This window comes from Pithys albifrons, chromosome 5 (genome assembly GCF_047495875.1).
Source record: "Pithys albifrons albifrons isolate INPA30051 chromosome 5, PitAlb_v1, whole genome shotgun sequence".
In the NCBI taxonomy this organism is placed as follows: domain Eukaryota; kingdom Metazoa; phylum Chordata; class Aves; order Passeriformes; family Thamnophilidae; genus Pithys; species Pithys albifrons.
This window is the reverse complement of record NC_092462.1, coordinates 32,396,784-32,419,639: the sequence shown is the minus strand read 5'-3', so window position 1 is coordinate 32,419,639 and position 22,856 is coordinate 32,396,784. Positions and strand designations below refer to the sequence as shown.

Genomic DNA, 22,856 nt, shown 5'->3' with positions numbered 1-22,856 from the left:
AGAACTCATCAGGTGAAAAACAGTTATACAATACCTTATCCTTTGTATTCCAGTCCCCATATTTCTTCCTTTCAAAGCACATTATGTGGCCTAAGCAACTGCCTAGTGGGACAAAAATCCTTACAAACAAACCAACATTGTCTTACTGTTTGGTCTTTCACTGTAAACCATACTTTCATGCAATAAGAGGAAATACCATTAATATTCTTGTACTAAAAGACATGTGCTTAATGTACCTGCTGTCTCTGTGTAACAGCTAATGGTGCCACGCAGACTTTGTAGATTTTATTTCAATACTCCAGGGTGAATTGACTAACAAACTTGAAGGCTTTTCAAATACCTCCCTTGTCAGGAGGGAGTCAGTGGTTGTTTTCTCTAGAACCTGACAGGCACTGACATGTTTAGAAGCCCCATGCTGAAAAGTAATCTGGGAGTGCCCCTCAAAATCAGGGTTGACATCCATGAGCAACTGGAAGCCAAAAAAGACTTTCACAGTCTCAGTCTTCTTAGCTTCACTAGTTTCTTTAGTTTCATTATTCATTCAAGAGACTGCGATCTAACATCCACTACTAGAGTTAAGGACTTCAAACAGAATGGTTTGTAAAAGGGATAGGCTTATGACCTAGACTGAAGAAGCAACCTCACTTATGCCCAGGTGGGTGAATCCAACTAATTCACTTACATGTGCAATAGTTTAGGAAAATGAACTAGCACTTTTTTGTCCCTGCCAGCGTCCTCTTGTCAGTACACAAAATTAAACATGTCAGAAACCCTGTACGTCATCAAGACCCTTAGAGAGAATTTTTTACAGTAGCATCTTTCACATCATCTGTGGGAAGAATTGCTTCTGTCCTAGCACACAGTGCGTCATCCAGCATACACCTACATTTCACAGGCACGGGCTGATCAACACCCACACGAGCTAACTTTAACCGTTTGAGCATAGCAACCAAGGCAGCAAAAAGCTTTGTGGGGGTTAACACCGAGTATATTTTCGCCTGTCCTAGCCAGCAGGTAAGCTTCCCAGCCAGAGCTCACTGTCACCATGGTGATGTTTCCAGTCCTCCCCAAAACATCTAGTTTAAGGCTGATTTGGATAAGACTGCGTTAGCTGCGGGCATTTTAGTGACTGCAGCATAGACATACTCATAGCAATGAAGGGCTTTTAGAGAGATTCCAAAACAGACAGGTAATCTTAATTTTAAATGTCTGCTGACACCATTCCCACAGGTGGAAGGAGGACAGGTGCAGGGGGAGTAGAGGGGTACGCACCTTTCTGGAATAAGTCAGAATATGAGGGAGTGCTGCAAGCAGCCCAGATTGCTTGTGATTGATTTGACACAATGGTGTAGACAAAATCACAATGAGAAATTTATGCACTTAACGACTTAGTTTCTGTATCTTTTGGGCACTACAGATGAGCTTAATTTTCCTTTTTAAAAATTAATTCTTTATGGTTATATAAAAAGAAGGTAACTCATTTATATGCAAAACAATTGTTAGACACAAATTAAATTGCAGACACAAACAAAACTATTATTCAATCTCTCTGTATCTGAATTTTTTTCACATTATCCTCTCTAATCCTGGATTTAGTATACCAAAGCATCAAGTAACAGTGTCCTATCATTCCCTTATCTGCTACACACCTCATTTGTACTCATTGCAGCACTATGATATCTCAATAGCCTGAAAAATCACTTAGCACTGCATGTATTCAGGTTGCATTTCCTTGAAAATAAATAATTTAATGCTACCTATTCTATAAATATCCTTATCACAAGTCACTCAGTAACCATATCAATAAGCTGCTTTAATTGAAGAAGAGACCCATGGTCTGTATTATAACGTCTCTTAATAGATTCCCTTAACAGCTATAACAGACTGCTTAACTAAGGTATTGCCTCTCTTAAGAGTAAAATATTTTTAAATAAAGATTACTTGTAAGTGCATTTCCTTTAAATGATTATAGAGCCAGATCTATCACCATGGTCATGCCCACTGGCACTACCCCAGAAGGCAGTGTTGCTACTTTCCCTTCAATGGGTAATAGGGTGCTAAGGACACTTTATCCTGTTACCAAGTCCAAATTAATTTGAAGACTCTGAAGAAGGAAAGCTGCTTGGCAGTGTTTCCAAGCGGTCAATCTTCTGTACACTGCACTTACAAAAATAAACTCCTTTCCTCACTCAAAAAAACAGACTGCTCACATACACCATCTCAGGTACAATTAACTGAAAAAATGAGGAGGTGCCATTACCCACTAAAGAGCCACTCCTTAAACTGGGTGTCAAACATGAGGCGTGGATTACAGGGAATTAACACATAGCACCTGGTATTCTTTTCAAATCACATCTTTACTTATTGTATACCTTAAATCTGTGGATGCAGTTAAGAAATGAATTAATCTCCATGAAAATTCCTTATGCAGTATTTAAATGTGTTCTAAAATCCTGAAAAAATGTAAAAAGATATCTAAGGGGCAATGACATCATGAATAAAAGGAATGAACTATTTGGATACTACCCTCAATGCTTAAGAGCCAAGAAAATATTGAGGTTTATGTTAAGGGTAGAACAAAAAATTTATAATTCTCCTACCAGTAAACAGCAGAACTTAAAGTAAATGCCAGCTGAAACACAGATGGTCTCTCCCTCGAGAACAGATTTTACTGTCATGAGGTTTTTCAGGCAGCATGACTAGTTAATCTAGCTACTAGTGTGTTCTCCATGAACCTCACCTTTGCTACTACTTGAATATCTTCATTTTAATGTCTTAATTTCATTTCATACTGCATGGCAAATTTCTATAGCCGTGCATTGATTTTATGTCCATTTATTTTTAATTTAATGATAGTTTTTTATTTTCATATTATCATGATCAAGTAAGATCTTACATTGCCTATACAGTTTTATAATTGCACCTCATCCTCGAAATCAGTCAACAGGCAGAATTCTACAACTAGAGGGTGCTGGAGGACCATAATGTAAGATGGCATGCAAAACTTTCGATGACCTTTAGAGGAAAGAAGAAAAATAAAATAAATCAATTATTACTGCTCAGTCAGACGAGCTAATATATTCCAAGGTAAAACAAATACTGCGATACTAACTAGTGTAAGTAAAAAGAAAATTGATACTTTATAGCTGATATTGGTTCATTTTAATTTTAGTTTCAAATTTGCTGTTAAACTTTGCTTCTGGCCTCAGTTTTTGTGCTGTAATGAACAAAAAGCCTTTATCTGAAAAATACACATTCCTTTTTCTTCCCTTTGTGTGAGTTGGAAAGCAATTACAGTGTATTATTGATTAAATGTTTTATGATAAAACACAAAAGCCATCAAGTAAGCAGGAAAGCAAAAAGAACAAAGATTAATTTAACAATAAAATCTATAATTGAGATTTTACAGATAGAATGTGGACATTAATTACAGATAAATCATTTAATAAGAGTTCCAACAAGAAAATTATCTTCCAAAATTCATATAATTTCCAACATCGGGTAATTATTTTCTTGCCTTCCAGTACTGTAAGAAAAATACAAGTATGAGAATAAATAATGTCTATAAATATAGCACTCTGTATATAGAAAATTTCCCTCTCCCTACCTTCCTCTCTTTTACTTATCATTACTGATTCTTAAGAGTCTCTGACAATTCTGCAATTACTTTCAACTAACAGAAATATTAAAATTTTGAACTAGACCTTAAATATATTACTTCCCTCAGCCCTGGTTCAAGACAGCTCAGTAACATCTGGGATCTCCCTCCCATTTCCTTGGATGAGAAAGAAATCCAAAGGAAAACTGTGGTCACCTGGTAGAGTGGCTTCCTGAAACCTCCATGAGAAAGTTGTCAGGAAGCTGGTGAAAAGCTTGCGACCACACTCTGAAGAAAAGTTCTTTGCAACCCAAACATGAATTGTTGCAACCAGTGCGTTGATCACAAAGTGGCAGTGGCTAGAAAAGGCCTTGGGTGCATGCAGATGTCCAAGCAAAGCCAGTGTGGCACACCATTGCTCTTCTTGTATTCCCACTTTTGGCCTCCTGGTTGTGTAGCCTCACTGCATGTGGACAACATTCTCACAGTAGGCAACACCTAAGCGTTGCAACAGTCCACTAGTGATGGTCTGCATTGGCTCAGCATATCCTGGACATGCTAGAAATGTAGCACGAGTGGGGCTGTTTCTGTTGCCACACTATGGAAGGTCTCATATATTTAAATTAGTCCCTTCCTAGCCTATGAGGAGCCATATTTCCTCATACGAATTGCAAAGTTAGTGAGAACTGCCTTATTTCCATGTTGTAACTGGTGACATGTATACATATTGCAACTCACTGTGGTGCCTCAGCTTCACAAGCAGAGACATGTTTCTCTACAGGCACTCTCATGGGCCAAGGCCAAGTCCCTGTGCATTCTCAGGGAACACACACTACTCAGATGCCCACATACACGCAGGTTTTCTCTTGGCTACATTTCATCTCATGACTTGCACTTATAAGGCATGTACCCTGGCATCCACAGGAGAACACAGTTCCTGCCCTGTGCACCCCAAGGAGCCCATGTTTAGATCATCTCCATGCCATAGGGTTTCCTCTGGAAGATGGAAAGTAGTCTCCTATCAAAATTGTTTCATGCATAGGACCTTATTCTCCAAAATGTAACAGCCAAATCAGTGAGCTGGTGAGGGCAGACTTTAATTAAAATAGGCACACCAGGGCTCATAACATATTTGGGAGTCTCAGCACTTTAGACCTTTGGACACATTTTCACTGCTGCTGGTGGCTACGTGTTAGCTAGCACTCAAACAAAAAAGATAAAATTAGTGGTGAAAATTTGATTTCATCTTGACAACTGGTTAGTTTAAAATGAAAGCTTTCAAGAGGATAGACAAAACAAATCAAGTAAGATGTGTCCAGTGCAACAACAACAAAAAAATGTGACTTACATACTGCAGGCTAGCCAGATGCTATAGAAGCTGAGTCAGAGGACAAAGTAATGTAAAAATGTATAACAAAACTGATACTGAACTGCATCTTGTGATGCCTCTCCAAAACTCCTGATACCTTTAGTCTAGAAAGTGGCCTATTTGTTTTTGACATAGTATATCTAGTTTGTGCCTAAAGAAACAGCAGTAAAAATTTGGCCCAATGTTTTATTGTCATGATATTCTCACACATTAAATTGTGCCTGCTTCATGGACACAATTCTTGGGGCTTTTTTTCCTAAATGAGCTGATTTTACAAAATTAGTAGTTCTCTGATCTTTATTTTTCCACATAGACAAGATCTGCTTATTTGATGCTGCCTTCACTTACAAAGTCTAAATAATATGAATTACATCTTAGCTTTTTCTTCAACAGTGCCATCTAAAATTATACAAGAACAAGATGGGTGGTTTTTCCCTCTGGAAATCAGCAGAAAAAGTGTTAAATGCTACATATACTAGAATACTGATTTTAATAATACTCAACGTGCACATTAGTTTCATTGTCAGAAACACTTTAAATTTCTGTACGTTACTAACAACTGAAGAGCGTTATTCAGCTTTATAATGTAGTATGCATTGTCCTTCATATATATTCCTAAAGCAGGATGTGTGCTGTACATTTATATACATCGTTGGTCAGAGCACAGACATTGCAGTGTCATGCTTTCATTCAAATTTCAGATGCCATATGTTCAGTACAATCGCACGGCATCAAGATGCAACATATTGCTTTGCAAATGCAAATAATTTCACACAGTAGCCTTCATGACTGGGAAGGGATAATGAAATGAGTTATATTTTACAGATATGAAAAAATAAATAAAAGATTTATCATAAATATATGGACCAGTATATGACGTTGAAGAACAAGAAGCAAAAAGGGAACAGTGCTCTTGCATAAAGATCGATTCTCTTTGCTGCTGATGGAATGACAGGCTTAGGAGGAGGAGGCTTCTTGTTGTTCTTGGCTTGAGATTTCCCAAGCCCATTGTTGACTTCAATGGGCTTCCCATAACAGTCATAATTTGATAATTCAAAATCCCTTGGCAAGCTTCCAACGATGCTGAAATCATTGGATCTCAGATCAGATTTCGAAGTGCAAACTTTTTTGCATCTGGTCTCACCAACCTATGAAATAAAGAGTGAGGGGAATCATCATCTACTCACCATATCTCATTAACAAACTTAATGCAGCTGCTAAAGAACACTCCAAACAAACATATAGGAAATTACTTGTTGATAGGGATACATTACATCAGCCTAATTTGCAGAATGGTTACATTATAAAGTACTTAAGGATGATCAGTCAATCATATAAACTAATCCAAACACTCATAATTGTGTAATTTTTCATGCACAAGGTGCCTCATGCTGTGCAATCTGCTATAGTTAGACTCCTTCATTTTAGGATGATAGAAGGGGAAGGAATATTTCTGTGGGGAGTATTTTTGGATATTGGTTCTGTGCTGATACTATTCAATACTTGCATTTTTCTGAGATCTGGAAGCCATTGTCAGAATTAACCTCAAAATTGCATGTTTGATGCAGTTAATTACAGTGTTTTCTGTTTCAAAATAGTTGCCATCTCAGGATCCTATACACATCCTCCTAGGGTGACCACCTGTGTGGTGAGAAGGTACTTTGTACCTGTGGTAATTGGTGCCTCTCTGAAGACAAGTAACACAGATGTGACACTGTTCTCAGCACTTCCCCTCCACATACAAAAGTATTTAACCAGGAAATATAAATCCAACTACAGAATACTCATGTTTCCTATAGCTCCATTAGTGGTCTTGGGGATCAAGTACTACTTTGCTATGGGGTAAACCCGGGTGAATCATTGGTTTTTACAGACCAGACAATAGTTCTGGCACAGACAATGAACATTTAGAAGAAAAAAGTATTTGGTGCCATTCAAACTCATGTGTGGTTTTTTGTGCGGGGGGGGGGGGGGGGAGAAACTCCTATATTCCTTCCTTGGATTTTATGAAGTTTTTATTTCAGGTTTAACACATCTCTAGAAGGACCAACTCCACACTGTTCAGGGAGATTGAAATGGTTAGAGGCTCCTTCAAGGCACCGTGCTTTGCGACTTGGGTAAACCTCTCCCAAGGTTTCATTTCAATTGGACTACTCAGTAGAGAAGGGAAAAAAAGAGAAAATAATACAGACTATGAATAAGTTCACATATATAACCCAAGAGTTAGTTGAAAAAATGCTTGTTCACAAATCAGGCTATACACATGGGCAACCAACATAAACCTTAATTTCACTAAGGCTTCCTAGAGCCACTTGTTCACTAATACTTGGTTCTTCCAAAACCTGCTTGTCCCTCCTCCCCATTAGTCTGCCTCTCCTCCACAATGCCTTCAGGTATTTTACAGTCAGCTCTCTCCACCGCTGGTTTTCTGCAGTCTTTGGCTGATTGTTTGGGATATTTGCATTGTCATATTTTTTGTAAAATAATAATAGTGAAATACAGTATCAGACTTATGGATGAATAAAAAGCATTCAGAAGACTATTATTAGCTTCTCTATGACAACTGGCAAAGTATCCTGCATGGAAAGAACTGAGGCAGTCAGGAAGAGACCTAAATGTTGACTGGGACTTTTATTCCCATTATTGACAATGCTGATTCCAGTGCAAGGTGGAAAAGAAGCATATCAAACAGTGGATACACCTCCTCAGATTTGTCAGAGTAAATTTTTCAGGAAAACAGTAAATTTTGAAACTGATACACTAAAATGAAGGTGTAAATTGTCTTGGTTCTGGCCAGGACAAGGTTAAGATTTTTCAGTATCTGGGAGGGGTCATGGCTGGGGCACAGATGTTATTCTATGCCACCTCATGTCATTGCCAGAGAAGGGGTAATGGGACCTTCTTCTGGGGAGAAGGGGTTCCTCCTTGACAAAACATGGAGGAGCAGCTGCCCAATGGATATTGTCTATTGTTGGGGAAGTTTTCTATGTGAATAATCTCTTTTCTTGTACTTTTTTATTAATATTATTGCTGTAACTGTTCATTTGCTTATCTCATTGCTGTTTGGAACAAATTGGTCTTATCTCGACCTGTGATCTTTGCCTTTTGTACCTCAAATTGGAGGGGGGATGGGGAGTGGCACATGATTTTAGTGGGAGTGCTAAACTGGAGAATACCATTCCTAAACCACAATAAGGTTATACACAAAATCAAGTTTCCAGGTTATAAAAAAATAAACAAGATAGGTGTTCCCTGACAGTAAGGAAAAACTATACATAAAAATTTCCTGCAACTGTTTCCCAGTCATCAAAATGCTGACAGCCTGGAACAGCGTTCATTATTGGAATAGCAGGGGCAAACTGTCTATTAAGGTGGTGACTAAGATAAACATGATTATGTGACCCTGGGTGGCATCATGCTGTTAGTCACTGAACCAAGATGTTCCTTCCAATCAGATCATATCCAATGATATAGGTAATAAAGACGTAAAGCAATGAAAAGGGAACTTTCAGAACTGGGGTGAGCATTAACTGAAAAGTCAAAGGAACAGAGCATTTTCTCCAAGGCCAAAACTAGTAAGATTTACTAAGGCCACTACAAGAAAGAAAATAATGTATGAAATTATAAGCCTCAATTTCGATTTGCAAACTTGTAGTCCATTCCTTAAAATACCAGCAAAAAATTGTAAAACTCAGTGACATTAATTGTAGCCTAAGTGCTCTCATTTACAACACAGAATATTCCTGTTCCAAGTGCAGTATCTAGAGAATACTCCCCTAAAGGCTGTTACAAGTCAGTTCTCATTCACTTGCAGGACTGAGAGAATGGATTCTAGGTCACCTTTGCCTTATAAGCAGAGAACTGTTCACAGCATGTTCACACAGAGCTCTGCTTAATTCAGTGTCAGCTGGAGTACTGATTTATGAGGGTGACACAATTTTCCACATAAGAGCAGCCTGGCCCAAATATTTCTTTAATAAGTATATATCACTTTTTAAAATAATTTAACTCATTTCCCTGGGTTTACAAATCTGACATGCTTCTATTTTCTACAGTCAGCTGGTGCTCAGCAATACTTCAAAATTTCTTCTCATACATCTCTTCAACTCTCCAGCATTTCTGTTGTTTTAATCTAAATTTGCTGCAGTTGACCTACAGCTTTCCCTAAATAAAGTGAGATAATATAGATCAAGTTTCTATCTATCATCTATCTATCTATCTATCTATCTATCTATCTATCTGATTTTATTCATTTTGTCTTGGTTTGTGCTAGAAAGCCTAATAATAATCCTAACAATGCCTCTGCTGCTTCTGGTGTTCCTCCTCACTTTCCACATTTACTGCCCAAACACTTAGTAAAGGCTATGGGAACGATTTCTGTGGATAATGATACTGCAGGATTTGATTTTAAAGTACTACACCAAAGATGTGTAAAGAAAGTAAAATGTTGTTAAATGATATATCCTTTTGACTTCGTCCTGACACAGAAAGTATTTGATATCATTCACCTTATCCTGCCAGAGCATCATGACCTGTTGGCCTGACCCAACTCACAGGATGCTTCCATCAGATTTATGGCTTTTCCCTTGCCAGGGATAAGGAGCAGCTGTTTAAAAAGGGAAGAGTGTTGGGATAACATAAGGCCACCTCATGCTCCTGAAGGAACTTGGCAGCTGCTCTGACATGAAGGTGGGGGGTCCAAGGAGGACACAGGTGATGTGGTTCTTGGGGCTTTGTCCAAAACAGACCTAATTCCCTGTTTCTTCCAGGATGGGGCTACCTTGTCTATGTTTGGTATGATAGACCAGAGACCTGTGTTGCCAACCATGCTCTAGTGAGATCCACACACCAATATGATGTTCAAGCAAATCCCAAGTTTATTCAAAAAACAGGTATATATGTGACCTCAAGTGATCCCGCCCTGGGTGCGGTGGTCTGACTTCAATTGGTTGAGGCTGGAAACATGTCCTTTTAAGGTGACAATGAAACTTGTAAGGTGGTCCTCCAGACCCACCTGAATCAGGGCTGCAACAGACCTGTCTTTTGATGAACAGCTCAGAAGTACCTAAATAACTACTAGAATGCAGAGGGACCTTTGCGATGATCCTTTCTCATCTTTTAAAAAATTCATCTTTTAAAAAATTCACTGCCAAGCTCAGCACCTGCTGCTGCTCCAGAGCTGCAGCATGTGTCCCTCTGCAGTGGGGCCCTACGGCCCAGAAAGGCTTTGGCTGCAGAGTTAGGGGAATATTGTGGCTAGAAAATGGGGAAAGAGAAGAAAGAGTAAGTACTGCCTGTGCATATAGACTGGCAGGGAGGTGGAATTACTTCCCCATCACCGCCTCTGCTGCTTCTGGTGTTCCTCCTCACTTTCCACATTTACTGCCCAAGCTAGTTACACTAGATTTTCCTTTAAAAACATCCAGGATGGAGAATTTTTTCCATGACCTTGCTCCTCACAATCATATGTACCTTATTTTTAACTTGAATTTATTTGGCTTCAATATTCAGTCACGAGGCATGACTATAGTTAGTCTATTAACTGCTGGTACTTACAAATGGTAACAAATCTAACCTTGATTTTGCATAATTCAGATGACGTAACCAGGCTGACACATGAAGCCAAGTCAAATGTTCTTAAGAGTTTCTTACCTTCACATCATTACCTATGTAAACCTAATAGATAATACTTTAAAAAATTACATTCAGTTTGATTAAATCAATAAATACACAGATCAATTTTAATTTCACTGACCCATTTAAATTTATTAGCTAACATGGGGCTGAATTATGAATAATATTAAAGATAATTAATACTTACAAATAGTAATTATTACTCAACACCCTGTAAGCTACACAATATTCTCCACTGATTGATGTCAGGCTTATAATTATTCATGTTATGCCACTTAGCCTTTAAAAGTACTGGCACAAAGTAAGCTTCTTGCTGTATTTTGGAACCTTCCCAGTTTTAAATGATTTATTAAAAAATCAACTTTAATGTTCCACCGTACTCACAGACCAGGTCTTTAAAAAAACCTAGATGAAACTTAAGCTGAAATATTGATTGTAAAACATTTCAATTTAATATCTAGTGTTGAACTTTCTCATTAGCTACTGTAAATGAGAACTATTTCATTATCAGATTGAATATATCTGGCTTTTTTTTACCTTTTTCAGCTAAGTTTTGATACTTCCAGCAACCACTCTTCTTACTAGGTTTTGAATTCTTGTTACGTATGCAAAGTAACTTCCTATTGCCCTCAGTTATGTTAAGCATATATCTCTTTTCTTAGCTACATCTATTATCTACACCTATTTTCTTGATTTCAACTTATATTAATTACTATCACCTTCCATTTGTCAGTAAGAAGAAAGGAGAAATGCTGTAAGCTGAGTTAGTTTTGAATCTTTGGGATGGCTTTTTTGTTTTTTTTTTTTTTCAATTGTGCTGTTTGTCAGGTTTGGGGTTTTTTTTCAGTTAGTATAGCTTCACTTCTGGTCTGTAGCTGTCTTGACCATTGTTAGATAACTTACCAGCATCATTAATATTTTTTGTTTCAATTCTACCAGCCAGATTAGACAGTTTGAAAATTTGTGAAATCTGACATTTCACAGCACCAAAAATACCAGGACTTGACTCAGTTTGTTTTGTGAAAATAGAATAAAGATCCATTTCAAATCACTGTTTATCCTGTTATCAAGTCCTCTTTATCAATCAGGATGAAGTCTAATAAAAAAGACGTAATTTTAGATTCAAGAATTTTCGAGAGTAGAAATGTATTTTCCATTACTCTTCGGAAGGCTTCAAACATGCAGTAGTAGCCTCTCAAGCTCATCACATATCCCTCAGGCTGAAGTGCTTCCCTACTGCAATGCTGCATCCTCTGCCCTACACAGCACATCTTCCTTGCCACAAAATCATCTCTGCTGTTGCACACTCAATCTCTTTTTGCCACTATGGTCACTAATGCTGCCAGTTGTGTAAGCGTCTTCCATAGAAGATAGAGGAGTTTTCCAACAAACTCTATCATTAATCATTCTTGCACTTGTTTTGTGCTCTTCTTTAACTCTTGCCATAATGATAGATGTAGACGATCAATAAAATAATGATAGTTTAGCATTAGTCTGTATTTGGACTGAATATATTTTCTAGTGCAGCACAGCAAGAAATTGCTGCCACATTTAAAATATTCCTTGCAAAGTACAGCACAAAAATATTTATACATAAAATATCACAGTATCATGGCATAGCTGAGGTTGGCAAGGACCACTGGAAATCATCTAGTCCAACCCCGTGCTCCAGGCAGACTGTTCAGCATCATTTTACAGTCGTGTTCTGAATTATCTCCAAGGATGAATATGTGAGTCACTGGAGCAGAAAGTACCTACTCTGTACCTGAAATGCTGTCAGGAACTATTAACATAGGCTGTAGCCCATGGTTTTGTGAACAAGGTAAATGTAAGACGGGTTTCTGGTCATTCTACAATGGAAAATTGAGTCTGGAGTGCTACTGGAGGGGAAAAGACAATATGGGAAGATCAGGACACCACAGGTCAGCACCAGTGGTCAGGCGTTATATAAATCAGTAGCAGTGATCAGGTATATTATAAATCAGTAGAGATGAACATAGCCCATATCAGGATTCAGAGCCTAGATGTGGCTCTGACAAGATAAAGCAAGCAATAGCAACACTTCTTTTTAAAAATAACTGGGTTTAGAGCTATTACCACCACTTGCTTAGCGCTATTCATCATCTGCCAGAACCATCCTTTTAGCAAATGTTCTCTCCAGTCATTAGCACATTATCTGTGGGGGACAGTTTCTATAAATGGGCTTGATGAAAATGTGACTTTTCAAATGGAGAGGTGGTGTTATAGTTAACAGGGCAATCTCTACCCATAATTGCATCAGTAGTGAAAGCATAAAGAAACTGATTCATCTTCAAAACATTTCCCTTTTTGCTTGTTTTTCTCACTGTATGATGTTGCATTGCTAGGAAACACTAGCACACTCCTACTGAGGCTTTCCAGTAAAAAGCCTCAACTGAAAGCAGTTACCACCAGTTTGCATAATTTTCTCCTCAGCTTAGAACAGCATCTACTTGCAGCCACTATGAGCTAAGGGAGCCAAGCTGTACTTTCTCATGGCTTTTTGCCTGTTAATGCATAGCCATTGCTGCTGCTAGAAAAACACATCAGAAGTGCTGATGCTGAATTTTCTTTTTTCTTCTGCAGATTCAGGGTGATCTTGACAGAAAGACCACTTGACTTTAATAAGTCATATTGATAAACCTTTGGGTTTACAATGGCACTGACATTTCAAGAGTTTTTGTTGGAGGGAGCATGACTCATAAAGCATGGACTCGGGGTGTTGGCACACACTAGCAACACGCAGCTTTTGCTTCAGCTAGTACTCAGGATTTGGTGGAGAAAAGTAGCTATATATTCATGGAAGCCTTCATCGATCTTCAGATGATTGGCAAGTTGTGAGCTCTGTTTTCACCCTGATATCTTCACTTTTGGTGTTGGTGACTATCAGTCATGACCACTGACTTTACTGACAGTGCCAAAAGTGCTTTTTGCTGAAAACTTCCAGTGGACTCCACAGGGGATCTCTTCTCCTAGCCTTCAGTATTGAACTACATTACACTTTTAATGTGTAGGATATACTGAAAATGTTATCCCTTTATCCATTTTCTTGTCATAAATATGAAACAGGTAGCTGGTTATATTTTTAAGTATTATCATGTGGTTTTGTTATGGCTGTTTTTACTAATATCAAACATGTCAGTCTCCAAACCAAATGCCATTTTAACTTTCACAAATTGAACAAACACATGGAAACCAGTTGTTCCAAGAAGGCTGGAACCAGGAATGCCTAATTGCCTCACTTGCTTCCCTGCACTCCCTCTGATTCCCCACACACCTAGGACTTTCCCAACCCAGCAACTCCCCTGTACCTCACATACAGGCCCCTTCCTCACATCTCCCACAGAGACATCACTGATGCAATGCTACAAGAGCAGCAAGAGTGCAACTTGCTGCTCAAGGAGTGCTGGCAAAGTGCCACAGCATAGGGATTGGGGGCATTTTAAAGAGAAATAAAGTAATTTCTCTTTTTAAATTTGGTTCCCCTTTAATAACTTACAGATATCTATCAGCAAAATTCAGGTAATGTTTCATAATATATAAGTGCTTCATTAAACTGGATAAACACTTCTAAATGGAATTATTTACACTCTGTTTTTCTCCACTTGGAGTTTTCTGCTTCCATGTCTTTCCTGTTGGCTTTACCATTGAGTCCCATCTGGTCTATTCATTTTTTCAAACCTAGCTATGCTGACATTTCCAGCTACACTCAGTCACTTTTGCCTAAGTACCATCTCCTATGTGGAAAAAGAACATCCTCAAACATTTCTACAGGATGCATATACAATTCAGGGGTGCAGTTCTGAGTTGTCCTTTCCTCCTAAAGCTATACACTGTGTCACCTAAGTCTTTCCAGACATTTAGGAAAGTATTTGCTCGTTCCTCGCACACAGTCCTACATGACCCTGATGAGAAACAGCTCCTGAAGTTCTGGAACAGCACTCTGGCCTCTTTTTGTTTCGTATTCTTTATGCCTTTTAACATACAGTTTTTTTCCATTACCTGTTTCTTCAATGTTTCTCTCTCTTGCATATTTGCCATATGACAAATGCATTCTCTACTTGATCATTACTAGGTCTGTATGGGAGCAATCCAAATTTTGTGAGGCAGGCCCAGTTTTAAATTAGGAGTCAGAGCTACCAAAAGATTTACACCTGTTTTGATTTAGGACTTCAGTACAGGGTTTTCCATGTCTGAGAACTTTCAAAGTACTCCTACTCAGTAGCTGGCTCAGAAAGGGAGTTTTCAGCTAGGCAGATTTATAGCTTTCAAATATATAAAATGTAGCATCACCGTCCTACCACATCCTGATGTCAAATGATTCATTGGTCTGGGACTATTTTCTCCCTTGGCCTGGTCATCTTCCCAGAAATTACCAGCCCAGTCTACCTTTCCTTTGGTAGGTTGTTATAAAGCAGGTGGCTGAATTCAAGTTGGATCACTAGCCATGAACCACTCAGACACATGACCAATTTTACAGCAATGAATACCTGTTTGCACTAGGTCTTGGTTAACAATCTTTTTGTAACTCTCTGTATAAAGATCATTAGATGGTATTGGAATGTTAAAGGTCTCTTGGAACAAACTAGGAAGACCCTGAAAAGTGCAGGTTAAGTATGAGAAGCTGAGGCTAAGATTTCAAGATCATAGAGGAGACACATGAGATCTTCTAGGGCAGACTGAAGTCTGAATTCTAAAAAGCTTCAGCTTGCTGCTAGTAACAATTCGTGGGAATGTTGCTGAACTACTGTGGACAATGACTGCCCTTCTTTTAAGTCTTAAAGTGGACTGGACACCCAGTGTCTTCTTGAAAAAAATTCTAAAATCAAAGGATAACATAGATGATAAAAGATATAGTTTTGTTCTCTATATGGGTATGACTATGGCATCTTAAAGGGTGTACATAACAAGGAGAATCAGTAATTTAGCAATTGTTTTTTCACACTACTGAAAAACTACACCTTTTTTTATATTTGTCATTGATCAAGCTGAACACTTAGCAGTTTTTAGGTACTTCAAATAGGAACAATATATTTTATGCTGCTCTGCTGGATTTTTGCAAGTATTTTGTCACAAGAAACAGCTGAATTTGGGACCTGCGAATTGCTGAACACAAAAATATCACACTCAGTTCAGGGAAAGCAAACCTGTAGCAGAGCCATCTTTCTTTCTACTCAGTTACCATGTTACCACAATGTGGGGTATTAATTGTGACACAAGTCAAAGTAGTCATGGGGTTGCTCTAAGCTGAATGTAGTTGCCCAGCAAAACAGTTCCCAGAGATTCTTATACCAGGTGAGACTAAGGGTACCTAAGTACACTGCTCTGCAATACCTGCAGCTCGTTTGGATTGGGAGTAATTAGATGCCAATCCCAGTCTGATAGTAGGAAAGTGTTTTGGCCATTCTGGCATAAACAACTCCTTCTTTAAAGAAACATTGACATTACAATGTACCAAGATTGTTACTTGCATCTGGCCTAATAGCTTTATTTAATACAACAAAATTGCTGAGTCATTGAAAAGGACAAGCCAAATTCGTACTACACATATTGTGGCATAACATATTTTCTTCTGTGGAATAGATGTCAAATAAATATCTCTTAGGACTACGGGCAGTTACCTGGGATATCTGGTAACTCTCGGAGCACAAACAGGGACTTCTACAATATCAGGAATTCAGCAACACAATGGAAAACTTCGGCCTGAGTGAAGATGTACATGTCATCTTTATCCATACAATGGTATCTGACTGATTTATGCATAAAGTCTATCTGGCTACACAAAAAATGCAGGAACTGTATGACAGACATACAAACCTGTCTTTTGTTTACAAATGCTAAGACTTCTGGATTCCCAGCTTTATAGATGCTTGACATGCAATGCAGTGCAGCTGTGGCCATCCAGGGGAAAGCAATGAGCTGGGTGTTATTTGAGTATGCTCTCAGCAAATACTGTCTGAGAGTCCTATCCTCTAAAAAGTTACAGTTTGACAGCTGCTATTTATTATGACAAAAATAGCAACTGTAAAGCTGCTTGCTACTTTATTTACCTGAAGCTTAGCAGCAACCATGGTGCTAGGATATTAAAAGACAAATTTTTCGTTTAATACCTCTGACTCCACATCCCTAGGGACCAATTGGTCAGATTGTTAGCCATTAGTTACCAGCATGTTTTTAATGTCTTGGCCACTTCTAAGATTAAGCACTATTCAAAATTATTACGACAGGATATTCCTGGAATTGTGTTAATAGAGGATAATGCTGATTTTGCATACAGAGCTTTGAAGATCCTACCTGTAAAGTGCTGATGTGGACAGGAGTCCCTGTGCCATTCACAGTGTTCTTCTTGGCAGCATTTCCACCCTTCCCTTCCGCTTGCTCTGCCTTGGCAATCTTTGCTTTTTCAGCTTCAATTCTTTTTGGATTGTTTAGCATTACCTGGACCACAGCATACTCCACCAGGGATGCAAAGCCAAAGAGAAGACAAACAATCAGCCAGACATCTAAGGCCTTCACATAAGACACTTTGGGAAGCTCAGCAGCAAGAGTGGTACATTCAGACGCCAAGCTGAGCACTGAGAAAATACCTACAAAAAGAAAAAAACAATATATTAAGAAAATTTCCTCTTAGTAACACTGGCTGTGCTCTTCCTCTGAAACAGACAATAGCGAATGATGTTTTGTAACAGTGAATAGGACTTCACAATGTGGTTGGTGCAGCAGGAGTACAAAGTGCACATGCCTTCAGTTAATGAACAAGTTAGACTGAACGCTTAGGTAGGATACTGCAGTTAATGATGAATTATTAGTAATGAGTACCTTAATTTTATAAACAGAGAAACAAGTAAGTGAGGCTAAACTGATTGTTGTGGTTTTCCTGCCCCATCACACATCACAGAGCTAGAAAATGGGCTTTCCAAAGACTTATCTTACAATATGCAAGTCCAGGAAGGTGGAAGAGAAATATATGACACTTAAACCAAAGGACTCCAAGTCCTTTAATTAGACTCTCATTGTCCCAGAAATCTGAACTGTGCTGCAGCAGGAGCAATTCTCTGAAATGACCTGCTCACAAGTCTGATATTCAAACTTTAGGAGAAAGGAAAGCTTTTGCTGAAGAGCAAAGCTGTAGGAGCACATCAAAAAGTCTGTATTCCCGAGTGACTGTGAAGATAAAAACACAGAGGTGACTGAGGGTCTGCAATCATTCCCTATTTGAGCTTCTGGGATCTAGAGGAAGCTTTCTAGATAAAGGGCACTTCATAAAGCCCTTATGAAAAAGCCCCCCACATGTGCAAGGCTGTTGGAAGGTCACACTCATTGTGGATTTCAACAAGGATTTCTGCTAATAAGGCTTCCAAATGTCACCATCAACACAGGGCTCATATCCCAAGAAACAAAATACAAGCCTGACCTCAAAGAAAGATTTCTCACAGGGTCCTACGAAAAGAGAACAGCAGCATGAACAGCTACTTTTGGAAAAAGCTAACTTTAGAAATGGGTGTCATGTGGGGAAAACTTAGTTCAATCTCCAAGTTCAGAACATCACATTTTGGTTTTGTGGATGCTAATGATAAGAAGCTTTACTTATGAGTGGGCAGCTTAATGAAATACAATTGACGTCTATAGGAAATGTTGGCCAAAAGGAGATATTCAGTTAGTCTCAACTACATTTCTTATATTGGTCACATGCTATCCAAAGCATGAAAAATTTTATCATTCATAGAGAGATAATTTTCTTCAGACTCATTTTAAAGAGGATGTGAAAATGTTATTCAAACTCAAAATATCTGTATTGGCCTATGAAAATATTTCATTCTACTTGATCATAACACGTTTTTTTGCTACTGTTTCCATTTGGATTTCAGAAAGATTGATATGATACTTTATTTGGTATAAATCTCAAATAGGCAATCTACTAGCTGCTAAAACACTGAAACATTAAGAAATGTTTACAGTCATGTGAGTTCAAAATACAGAATTTTATGATGTAGAAATGTGTAGTATCAATGTATCACTGCAAAGCTGGAACTTTTTTTGTCCATGGACATAATATAGAATGAGCAGAGTGTAATCTCAGAATGGAATGGTGTGGAAAATATTGAACAGACAACCTCACTGTCCACTCTGGCTTATTTTCCATATACCGTATCTGAAGTATTTAAGCACAAACATTCCTATAAGGACAGAAAGTGAGCATAGAATACTTCTCTTTTAAAAAATGTGTTTTCATTTACCAACACCTGCTGTCTGGGGTGAACACTAATTATGGATCACAAAAAACTGCAATAATAAGTACAAGTAAGGCTGTACTGCCTCTTGCCATACATAGGATACATATGCCTATGTCCAGCATGGCCATTAGTTCTCTAACAGTGTACTAAACCAAGTACCACGCATGTCTATGCTAGACTTCTGAAAGGCAGCCTCTACCCTTACCCTGAATAACCAAATTAGCCAATGACATGGACTGGTTCAACATCTTGGATACAGCAATTTTTTTCTACAAACTTTAAAAGTACTTACTATCTTAATATGTGAGTGTTATTATATGCCTTGTGCCAAAAAAATTTGTACACCAACTTTTTAGACTTTAAATACCTATATCTTACAATATTTGATTGAATTCTACAGAACTAACTTAGAAATTCTACTAGTTGAAGAGATTTTTGTGAAGCTTTCATTATTCATGCATTTTCATCACTCAATTCGACTGAGGTCATGATGACCAGCAGCTAATTCCATTTGTCTGGATTCTTACAATGAAAGGTTCATTCTCAGAGACTAAGAAACTCCTCAATTTTCAAGGTAACAATAAAGTGAGACAAAAACACACAAATACTCTATTAAGCAAACATTTGCTGCCTGATTAGAGTTGGCATGGCCTTGGAGACCCAAGTACCAGAGTTTTAAGTTGCACCTCTGCAGCAGCTGCAGTAAGTGCCTACCTAGCACAGGCCAAAGCTTAAGGCTCAAATGTGAATGAGGAACATAAAGAAGTAAACTGAAGTGTAAGTTATTAATAAAAAAGGGAAACAAAAAAATCCCCTTTTCCTTAGGGAGCACTAGAGAGAAGGGATCAAGAGCATCTTCTTCCAGACTTGCAAAGAAAAAGGGAAAGCTTTTCAAGGAAATACCTCTACATTTTTCTCTAGTGTGGCACCTCTCTTGATGACAAAATTTAATTTTATCAGTAAGGTTGGTTATTTAGCCCCCAGCCTAAAGCATGGTTGTACACAGCTACTATTTTAAAAAAATAACCTAAGGTAACGTGAATGTCTGAAAGTGACAGTTCAGCAAAGCATTCCAGCACATGCCAGAGAAATAAATCTCTTTTGTTGAAACTATCCAACTTAGTGACCTCAGCACTATGTCCTGACAGTGAATTCCACGGGTGAATTATGTGTTGCAAAAAATAGTATTTTCTCTTTTATATTGCTACTTTAAAAATGCCGGGGTAATCTCACTAATGTTATTGGAAAAGGTAATATTCTGACTTGCTTTTCTTTGATTATCGCTAATACATTCTCTTCTCTCATTAATCTCCATAAACTAAAAGACATAATTTTGGCAATCCATCTTCATACTACAGTTGTAACATATATCTTTATGTATTTCCTTTGAAACCCTAGAGTTATAATTTTATAAAATAAATTACTAGAACTAAGACAGTTCTGAGGACAAGAGTGATGAGCGTGAGTGGGGCATGGCTGGCTGCAGACCTAGCTGTGCTTTGTATGTGGGCAATACACCACTGATTACTACTCCAAGGTTTTAATGACCCTATTGTAACCCCACCTGCACTCTGGACCAATGCTTCACACTGCCAGGCCACTGTGGATGACAGAAGTCTGACATCACTCAAATCCCTACAGCTCCAGGGAAGATCTTACTGCCTTTGGGGATAAGACAGAAATGAAGGAAGGAAAGGACTTTTTTTCCACCTGTAAAGAACTGTAGAGTCCTGTGTCGGGTTCACTAAACCACAAAACACCAGCATCGAACTAGAAAGAAGCATTCTGCAATATCAGCCCTTATGTTGCTTAGCCACAGCTGCCCAGATCCCAGTCCTTTGTGGATTTCTCTACCACATCAGATGATTTAGTTGAGTGAAATGAAATAGATATAAATAGGGCTTGCAATTTATTTAGTTCCTACACACATACAGGCTTTTTTTTCAAACAAACATAAATCCTTTTCCCCAAATGCTAATCAGTCTACAAAAACATAATTCTGCTTACTGGCTTGCAATGTGTCTTGTATTCCTAAATCACCTGGAAACTTTGGAAATGCCTTGCCATAGGGAACAGTAGCCTACAATACTTAATTCTAGGGATAACCACATTAAGAAATTAGTAGGTAAATCTGAAGTAGTTTCTCATCTGATGAGATCTGTATCTAGCCATTGGTAACAGTTTCTTGGGGCTAAACATCATTCACTTGACAAGCAAATATCAATATTGTTGTATTTCAAGGTCAAATATCTTCAAGGATGCAGCCAGAAGAGTTAGTTTGTTGCTCTTCTGAAAACTGGAGAAACATAAATCTTACCTCGGCGTTGGTGTTAACAACCTTTATTACTAATATGGACTGAAATAAAGGGTGATCAGATTTAGAGGGTTTTTCTCTCTGGGGATGCAGGAAATGTCACATAACTAGGCCAACAGTTAGTATCTTTGACAATGCACTATTTCAGAAATGCTAATTCATAAAAGGAGCCATTAAACACTTACAATGAATGGAGCAAATGAAAAACAAATTAGCATGCATACTTAGTCACAAGACATCTATGTTACTTAAATCTATTATGTAATTAATAAGTCTGCCTGGTTTGCTATTTGAAGCATGGGATTAAAAAAGTGGAAATATAGTTTGGTTTGAATCGTATTTGAGTTTCCTATGTGAAAAGTATTTCCAATTCCTGTTTCATTATTTTTAATTTAATGCGTATCACATTTTCTCCACGCTTTTTTTCTTAAAATGCTCTCTTAATGTTTTGCATTATACAACGCATCCTTGCACCTTTTCAAGGTAAAAGACTGTATTTGTCACTTGCTGTGAAACTTGAACTTATTGACTCTCCTCCCCAAGTAACTATTAATGTAAGAAAAAAAAAAGCTCATTTGTATTCTGAAATTGGCCTCTAGAAAAAAGATAGACTGAATATGTGGGTTATTACATTTACAGCAAAGTAGCCAACTGCGGCTCACAAACCAAAAGTAGGGCTCCAACCATGGTTCTCCAGATTTTAGAATAGAATAGACTATTTCAGTTTGACAGGACCTTTAAAAATCATCCAGTCCAGCTGCCTGACCAATTCAGGGGCTGACCAAAAGCTAAAGCATATTAAAGGCATTGACCAAATAACCCTTAAACACTGACAGGCTTGGGGCATTGAACACCTCCCAAGAAGGCTTGTTCTTCAATGTTTCTCAGCAAAAAAATTCTTCCAAAGATCCAGTCTGAACCTCTGGTGCAACTCTGAAGCATTCCCACACATCCAGTAACTGAATACCAGGAAGAAGATCTCAGCACCTCCTTCTTCACTTTTCCTCCTCATGAAGCTGTAGAGAGCAATGAGGTTTCTCCATGGACTCCTTCTCTCCAAACTAAACAAACACAAAGTCCTTAGACACTCCTCATAGTACACGGCTTCTAGCCCTTTTCACCAGTTTTGTTGTTCTCCTCTGGACACATTCAAGGACCTTCACACCCTTCCTATATTGTGGGGTGCTTGCATCTCTACTTGTCATATCACTGGAAGAAGAGAAGCATGGCAGATCACCTGAGATAAGAGCAATGGAGCTCATGCCAGGGGGGTATGTGGATGCTATTCCACCTAAAAAACCTGTTCCTGCTCCAGCTGGCTGTTAACATAGAGATTTCTGCTACCCGCTGCAGCGAGACTCCGCAAATCACAGATATAGATTGGTAAAGTGATGTGGCAGGTCCTGACCCTTTGGGTCTGAAGTGTTCATCGGCACATGGTCATGTACAGAAGGTTGCACAGGAGTCATGTCCTGTGAGGGTGTGTAGGTTCCAGTGTGAGTAAGAGGTTTCTGAGTAAGGCAGGCAGCTGGAGGGATTCTGCAACTGCAACACTGGGTTCTTAAAAACTGGTGCATTAAACCTCCTGGGACATGGCAAAGATTTGGAAAGTATGGGCTTGGGGAAGTGGGAATGCCAGGGCAAAGGAGAGCATGGGGAGGCAAGAGCATGGGGAATGGAGTCCAAAAA

General features: G+C 38.5%; 1 protein-coding gene across 3 annotated transcripts in view; it reads right to left on the bottom strand.

Moving 5' to 3' along the window:
* Positions 1-3,344: 3,344 nt before the first annotated feature.
* The window catches only part of GLRB (glycine receptor beta), a 51,706-nt gene continuing 32,194 nt past the window's right edge, over positions 3,345-22,856 (bottom strand). For 2 of the 3 annotated variants that reach the window (XM_071556147.1, XM_071556146.1), the window contains exons 9-10: positions 16,914-17,206; positions 3,345-6,115 (exon numbers count right to left, since the gene is read on the bottom strand). In XM_071556147.1, the coding sequence (XP_071412248.1) occupies positions 5,819-6,115; positions 16,914-17,206 (590 nt within the window). In that variant the 3' untranslated portion in view covers positions 3,345-5,818. Of the gene's footprint in view, positions 6,116-16,243; positions 16,323-16,913; positions 17,207-22,856 lie in introns of those variants that run through there. The other variant, XM_071556148.1, reaches the window with a different exon arrangement.